Source organism: Anthonomus grandis, chromosome 19, assembly GCF_022605725.1.
Source record: "Anthonomus grandis grandis chromosome 19, icAntGran1.3, whole genome shotgun sequence".
In the NCBI taxonomy this organism is placed as follows: Eukaryota; Metazoa; Arthropoda; class Insecta; order Coleoptera; family Curculionidae; genus Anthonomus; species Anthonomus grandis.
This window is the reverse complement of record NC_065564.1, coordinates 5,764,629-5,771,865: the sequence shown is the minus strand read 5'-3', so window position 1 is coordinate 5,771,865 and position 7,237 is coordinate 5,764,629. Positions and strand designations below refer to the sequence as shown.

The 7,237-nt window shown below is 42.2% G+C and overlaps 2 protein-coding genes across 4 annotated transcripts; one reads left to right on the top strand and one right to left on the bottom strand.

Annotated features, from left to right (window-relative positions):
- The first annotated feature begins 14 nt into the window (after positions 1-14).
- Positions 15-6,943, top strand: LOC126747290 (UDP-glucosyltransferase 2-like). 3 transcript variants are annotated; one of them, XM_050455832.1, is made up of 5 exons: positions 15-85; positions 5,210-5,658; positions 5,709-6,299; positions 6,356-6,575; positions 6,629-6,943. In XM_050455832.1, exons 2-5 carry the CDS (start codon positions 5,220-5,222, stop codon positions 6,909-6,911), a joined length of 1,533 nt encoding a protein of 510 aa, XP_050311789.1. In that variant the 5' UTR covers positions 15-85; positions 5,210-5,219; the 3' UTR covers positions 6,912-6,943. The 3 variants fall into 3 exon arrangements, with proteins under 3 accessions (XP_050311789.1, XP_050311787.1, XP_050311788.1); XM_050455830.1 differs by lacking the exon at positions 15-85 and adding an exon at positions 4,335-4,749; XM_050455831.1 differs by lacking the exon at positions 15-85 and adding an exon at positions 4,823-5,007.
- LOC126747293 (UDP-glucosyltransferase 2-like) lies at positions 563-2,708 on the bottom strand. Its single transcript, XM_050455834.1, has 6 exons — positions 2,185-2,708; positions 1,854-2,125; positions 1,651-1,765; positions 1,174-1,595; positions 907-1,126; positions 563-851 (listed from the first exon to the last, which is right to left on the bottom strand). The coding sequence occupies exons 1-6, from the start codon at positions 2,412-2,414 to the stop codon at positions 584-586; spliced, it is 1,527 nt and encodes a 508-aa protein (XP_050311791.1). The 5' UTR covers positions 2,415-2,708; the 3' UTR covers positions 563-583.
- Positions 6,944-7,237: the final 294 nt, after the last annotated feature.

Here is a 7,237-nt window from a genome sequence, read left to right as displayed (position 1 = left end):
AGTGAGAGAAAGAGAGAGAGAGAGACGGCCATGGCACACGTCATCCGCCAAGGTTGAACTCGCCTCGAGGAGGTCGCGGTTTGTTGTACGTACACCCGGCTCTTTTCAGTTGTCTACCTGAAGATTTTATGGCAGTAATTCACCCTTGTTGAGCTTCAAATGCCATAAAATCACGTTTACATGCACCTTTTCGGAATCTACGTAAAATTCTATGAAGTTTGATGGGTCGCACTTCATGTTACTTTCATCCCCATTAACTTCTTGTTCTTCTGGCCTGCTTGGAATCTATTCATAAAGAAGTTAAGCACCTCCTCCTCGAAGAAGAACTTTACTAATCTTAGGGAGGGGGTGAGCATGGAAGTAATAGAGAAATAGTTGAGGAACTGTTGCTTTCAAGAAGCTCAGCTGAAGAAGCTCTAGTTACTCGGCGAAATTCGTTCGAGCAGATTTCCAGTTGTTTTTATGGGTAAAAAGATACTCAAAACATTGAGAGAAAGCGCAACAGCGATACTGGCGTCCCGCTGATACATATCCAGACCAACTTGAATAAAGACAAAGTCACTGGTTCTTCATAAAAATTTATTTAACTAACCTTAACCTTACTTCTAAAGACCCTTTTTAACGCTAAAACAAGCCAGCGCACCAACCCTACCACAACCCCCAAAACCACCACAAAAACACATAAAATATCCAGTAAATAGTACTGGTACCAGGGCAACTGAGGCTGCCCCAACAGTTTCGCCCCCTGGGGGTTCCTCAGGGCGAACTCCGCGTGCCACACCGCCCTCTCGATTCCCGATTGTGGGTAGTCCTGGAACATCTGCGACAATGTCTTCAGGTTCTCTTTGAAGCTGTAAAAGAGGAGGTCTTAACAGAACTATTTTTATTTAACCTTCTCACTCTCACCTCGGGTCCTCAATGACCCTCTGGATGGCTCCTTTGAGCTGCTCCTTACTAATGGTCGTCTTGTCCAATAGCAGCCCCACCCCTCTGGCCACAAGATCCTCAACGTTCTTCCTTTGGTCACCAATGATGGGGATGCCCACCATGGGAACTCTGGCAAGGATTGCCTCCTCTTTGGAGTGAACACCCCCTTGGAATACGAAGGCCTTTATATGGGGGTGCCCTAAAAGTTCATTCATTAAAGGATAATAATAAGTGAGGAGGACTTACTCAGTAGTTCTTGCTGAGGCAACCAAGAGTAAATCCTCACGTTCTCAGGCAAGTTCGGGATCGTATGCCCGAGCTTCCATATGAACTGGTAAGGGAGCTCCTTAAAAGCCTCCATAGTGACGTTGAGTAGGTGAGGCGAGATCTGGGAGTCTTTTATGTTGGTCCCCAGGCTAAAGTAAATCACCCCTTGAGGGTTACTGTCTAGCAACTCCAGCAACTCCTTCCCCAAGGGTTTTGAGGGGCTGAAGTGACTTCGACCCCCTATAGCGACGAACTTGGGCCCCAGGGGGCGGTAATTGGCGAAGGGTGCCACGTTCAGAAAGACGAAGTAGAGACTCCGCACTAAGTCGTCCAGAGGAGGCACGTCCGGACCGAAATACTTCTGAAGAACATCGTTCCAAGCCTCTTGACGAATATATTGCCTGAAATTGAAGTTAAATCAGTTGCTTGGCGGGAAATATTTGAAATTTGACGTACTGGATGAGAGTTCCGATTCGGTTGTATAGCTCGATTGTGCGCTCTTCGAACGTGAGCCTCTTCGGTGCCATGTTGCTACACAGATCTGGGTATTGAACAACATGCGTCGGGTTACCTGAAAATGATGTTAAAATTGATGGTACAGACATATCCCACAACAAACAATCGTCTGTCATACGTCAATACGAAACCAGTTGGTTTACCTAAAATCGCGTGCTGGTAGCTGACGATGTCCGTGGACGAAATCCCGATCAGCGGACACTTGAACCGATGGGCGAACCCGAACATGGCCGAGATGTGCATCTCGGCGATCACGAGGTCGAAGTGTTCGCTCTGATTGGTCAGCAGCCGCTGGACCTGCGCACTGCCCAGCTCGGCGGCCGCGACCTCTATGAACATGTCCATGTACCGGCCAATCATGAAGGGCCAGTTGAACCGCGTGACCGCGAAGTCTGGAGTGTAGACGATTTTTTTTCTGGAAAAAACCAAAATCGCTTAGTTTTTCTGGGGGTAATTTAAAAAGTCGATTGGTACTTTTCGTAAGCGAATCCCAAGTCGATTTCCTGGATGTTGGGGTGGGGGCCCATGGGGTTGGCGGTGAGGACGGTCAGCTGGTGCCCCCTGTCCGCCAAGGCCTCCCAGATCGGTCTGAAGAACAAATTGTGGCTGTAGGTGGGCAGGGAGGCTATACACAGGATTTTCGCGCCAAAAGTCACTTTACCACAAAGGATTTGAATTAATAAAAGTAGTGTAAACGCGCGCATCTTGCACTTTTCTTGCGGACACTGACACCAATGACTGGATGGAATGTTGTTTCTAGGCCTTTATAGTTTATAGTCTTATTTAGTTACTGATAAGCAAGTGTAAAATTAATTATCTTAATAATTTGTTTGTGCAAATGCTTGGATTAAGGGATTTCGACTCTAGAATTCAAAAGAGTCCAGGCAATAGTTTTCGAAATATTTCACTTTTTGGAGTGCTGTGTCCCAAAATGGTGTTAGGTCACTCACTTTAAACTCGAATATCTTGGGAACTTATGGGAATATTTTTATGAAATAAAAAGCATGTTATTGCTGTGCCTATGCTTAAAAAACAATGCTTAAGGTTTAAAACTGTCCAACTATTGGTTTTCGAAATATTTCACTTTTTTTATGGTTATGTCCAAGAATCCTGTTGGGTCCTAAAGGGGCTCACTCACCTTAAACTCCTTATATCTTAGTAACTTCTTGGAATATTTTAATAAAGTAAAAAGCATGTTATTGTCAAGACTATGCTGTAAAAATGATGCTTAAGGTTCAAACCAGTCCAAGTATTAGTTTTCGAAATATTTCACTTTTTGTGTTGGTACGTCCAAAAATGCTGTTGGATCGTTGAAGGTGCCCACTCACTTTAAACTTAAATATCTTAAGAACTTATGGGAATATTATTATGAAATAAAAAGCATGTTATTGCTGTGCCTATGCTTAAGAAACAATGCTTATGGTTCAAACCTGTCCAACTATTGGTTTTCGAAATATTTCACTTTTTTTATGGTTATGTCCAAGAATCCTGTTGGGTCCTAAAAGGGCTCACTCACTTTAAACTCCTTATATCTTAGTAACTTCTTGGAATATTTTAATGAAATAAAAAGCATGTTATTGTCAAGACTATGCTGTAAAAATGATGCTTAAGGTTCAAACCAGTCCAAGTATTATTTTTCGTAATATTTCACTTTTTGTGTTGGTACGTCCAAAAATGCTGTTGGGTCGTGAAGGTGCCCACTCACTTTAAACTTAAATATCTTAAGAACTTATGGGAATACTATTATGACATAAAAAGCATGTTATTGCTGTGCCTATGCTTAAGAAACAATGCTTATGGTTCAAACCTGTCCAACTATTGGTTTTCGAAATATTTCACTTTTTTTATGGTTATGTCCAAGAATCCTGTTGGGTCCTAAAGGGGCTCACTCACCTTAAACTCCTTATATCTTAGTAACTTCTTGGAATATTTTAATGAAATAAAAAGCATGTTATTGTCAAGACTATGCTGTAAAAATGATGCTTAAGGTTCAAACCAGTCCAAGTATTCGTTATCGAAATATTTCACTTTTTGTGTTGGTACGTCCAAAAATGCTGTTGGATCGTGAAGGTGCCCACTCACTTTAAACTTAAATATCTTAAGAACTTATGAGAATATTATTATGAAATAAAAAGCATGTTATTGCTGTGTCTATGCTTAAGAAACAATGCTTATGGTTCAAACCTGTCCAACTATTAGTTTTCGAAATATTTCACTTTTTGTGTTGGTACGTCCAAAAATGCTGTTGGATCGTTGAAGGTGCCCACTCACTTTAAACTTAAATATCTTAAGAACTTATGGGAATATTATTATGAAATAAAAAGCATGTTATTGCTGTGCCTATGCTTGAGAAACAATGCTTATGGTTTAAAACTGTCCACGCATTGGCTTTCGAAATATTTCACTTTTTGTGTGGCTGCGTCCAAAACTGCAGTTGGGCCCTGAAGGTGCCCACTCACCTTAAACTTAAATATCTTAAGAACTTATGGGAATATTTTTATGAAATAAAAAGCATGTCATTTCTATGTCTATGCTTAAGAAACAATGCTTATGGTTCAAACCTGTCCAACTATTGGTTTTCGAAATATTTCACTTTTTGTGTGGCTGCGTCCAAAACTGCAGTTGGGTCCTAAAGGTGCTCACTCACTTTAAACTCCAATATCTTGGAAACTTCTTGGAATATTCTAATGAAACAAAAAGCATGTTATTGCCAATACTATGCTGTATAAATAATGCTTCTGGTTTAATTTTATCCAAGCATTACTTAGGGATATATTTGAATTTTTGTCTGACTGTGTGCTAAAATCCCGTTACCCACTTTAATTTGAAAAACCTAAAAAAATAATAGGGACATCCTCATAAAACAAATTGCACATCATTAAGTGATTTATGCCTTATTGAAAAAAAAACCATTAAGGTGCAAAGCGGGTTTTTCCAAATACACTTTATGTAACCTTTTAAAGCGATACGTTAAAAGTTGAGATAAGTTTGTCACCTTAATAGTTCCAATTTTCCACCATTTGTGCGTTCGAAAGTCAGGTAAGCACCACACAATGGAAAATTTAAATCTTTTAGTTCAATATTTATACTGTTACAATGTTCTATTGCTTTTATTTCTTACTATGTTATCATAAAAAGCTGATAAAAGTAAAAATACATTAATGCCAGATAACCCCCTCTGTCACCTTAAGATAAGGCCCTAGGGCCATCAGATAAATAAATGGCTTTTACCAAATTTATTTATTACGTATTTAGATATTTTTCGGAAAAATCCGTGTAGTGATTACTTGAACAAAGGTAAGGAGCCTTACAAAGTAGCAACTTTATTCGTGTTTACTCAATAATTTAAGATTAAAGGCCAAAAATATCACAAAGAATAACAACAATACAGCGCGCCACATTAAACCACCTTTAGTGGCAATTTTCCCCTAAAAATTACTTAATATTTTTAAAAAAAATCCCACTCACAACCAAAACCTTCAAACAATGTTTCTTCTAGAACCGACCCAATGTATCTCCTGGTGCTCTTCACTTTCTGCTACAGCTGCCACGCAGCCAACATCCTCGTATACTACCCCACCCCCTTCTACAGCCACCAAGTGACTTACAGACCCTTATACAGGGAGCTGGCGAACAGGGGGCACCAGCTCACCCTGATCACCCCCAACCCCACAGAGCCTCACCCCAACATCACCCAGATCGACGTGGGAGCGGTTTATAAGTTCTTAAACGACAATAAGTTTTACGAGCTGGTGTCCAGTGGGGAGCAAAGTTTCGGAAACATCGTGCAGTTCTTCAGGTTGATGACCAGGGCGATTGATATGGAGCTGAACCATCCGGAGGTGAGAAGGTTGATCCGGGGGAATGAGAGATACGATTTGGTGCTGGCCGAGTATTTGGTGACTGCTGGAACAGCGTTTGCGCATAAGTTCCAGTGTCCTATGATAGGTGGGAGTCAGTTGAGAGGGTTAACTGGGTTACTAAGACGTTTTTTGCAGCTTTATCCTCCATGGACACCACCAGTGTCAACCATCAGCTGCTGGGGAACCCCGCGCACCCCCTGCTCTACCCTCCGCAAGACGCTGGGTTTATAGGGAAACCCACTTTCGGGCAACGGATTCTCAGCACTCTAGGGCACCTGGTAATGATAGTTATTGAGAAGTTGGTGCGTCAAAGTATGGACACGATAGTGAAAAAGCACTTTGGCGCAGACACCCCCCCTCTGGAAGAACTCGAGCAAAAGATCAACTTCTTCTTCATTAATACCAATCCGGTGTTTTACACGGCGAGGCCTTTGGGGTTGCAAACGATCAATTTGGGTGGGGGGTTGCACTTCGAACCACCAAAGCCTTTACCCACGGATTTCAAGGAGTTCCTGGATAACTCCGAGGAGGGGGTGATCTATTTCAGTTTAGGGAGCACCATAAGGAGTGCCCACATCGATTCTCGGTCGAGGCAAGTCATCCTGGAGGTCCTGGGGAGGCTCCCCTATGACGTCCTATGGAAATTCGAAAACGACCAAAACGACACGGTTGTCTTGCCGAAGAACGTTCGGGTATCAAAGTGGGTGCCCCAGCAGGACGTGCTTAGTAAGCCACCTCCTTCCCCTTATGAGTCCTTAACGACCGAAACGACTTAATTTCAGGACACCCCAGGGTGAAATGCTTTATAACCCAAGGGGGGCTGCAGTCCCTGGAAGAGAGCTTGTACGCCGGCGTACCCGTGCTTATCCTGCCATTTTTCGGCGACCAGTTCCAGAACTCCGCCAAGGCGGTTCGGTCCGGAATCGGTCTCGAGCTGGACCATAAGAACCTGGAAACCGAATCGTTTGAGGCGGCCATTTTGGAATTAATACAATCGGACAAGCAAGTTTTCTGAGGGGTTGTAAATTTCGAATTTTAATGGTGGGGGTTTGTAGGTACAGGATGAACGCGCGACAACTGGTCCAGCAGCTGCTGGACCAGCCAATGAGCGGCCTGGAACGGGCGGTCTGGTGGACCGAGTATGCCCTGCGCAATAGAAACGTCGACGTCTTAAGGCGACCTTTGAATTACGACATGCCTTTGTACCAGTATTTGTTCTTGGATGTTATTTTTTGTTGTTTGGGGGCCTTAGTTGTCCTTGTTTGGCTCCTATTTAAGACCGTTGGTTTAGTAAGAGGGTTTGTCCTTAGAAGGAGACAGAAGGTTAAAAGGGATTAAGGTTAGAGTGTTTTTTTTATATATTTTTTTTTTAAATTAAAATTGATGTTTAATTGTTCTGTCATACCTGAATACTTGGCAACGTCGGATCTTCTGTCGAAGATAATGTCAACGGTAGAGGTTGAGTTTTTCCTGATTTATATGATTATGGAGATGATTTTCTTGTGAAAAAACTTGACTCAGATTAAATGACGCTCAATTTGGCAACACATGACTTGTCAATAATAGAGGTTGCCATTTGTGTTTTTCTGACGAGAATCTTCACTTAACAGCAGATTTTAACACAATCGTCAAGTTAACTTGGATCAATGTGGCAACATGACAGA

Excerpts from the sequence above, each read along its gene's own strand:
- LOC126747293 (XM_050455834.1), bottom strand. The coding sequence starts at position 2,414 with ATGCGCGCGTTTACACTACTTTTATTAATTCAAATCCTTTGTGGTAAA. Across the intron at positions 1,127-1,173 it reads GCCTCAGCAAGAACTACTGA|GGCACCCCCATATAAAGGCC; the intron begins GTAAGTCCTCCT and ends ATGAACTTTTAG. Across the intron at positions 852-906 it reads AGGGTCATTGAGGACCCGAG|CTTCAAAGAGAACCTGAAGA; the intron begins GTGAGAGTGAGA and ends CCTCTTTTACAG.
- LOC126747290 (XM_050455832.1), top strand. The coding sequence starts at position 5,220 with ATGTATCTCCTGGTGCTCTTCACTTTCTGCTACAGCTGCCACGCAGCC. Across the intron at positions 5,659-5,708 it reads GTTCCAGTGTCCTATGATAG|CTTTATCCTCCATGGACACC; the intron begins GTGGGAGTCAGT and ends CGTTTTTTGCAG. Across the intron at positions 6,576-6,628 it reads GAATTAATACAATCGGACAA|GTACAGGATGAACGCGCGAC; the intron begins GCAAGTTTTCTG and ends GGGGGTTTGTAG.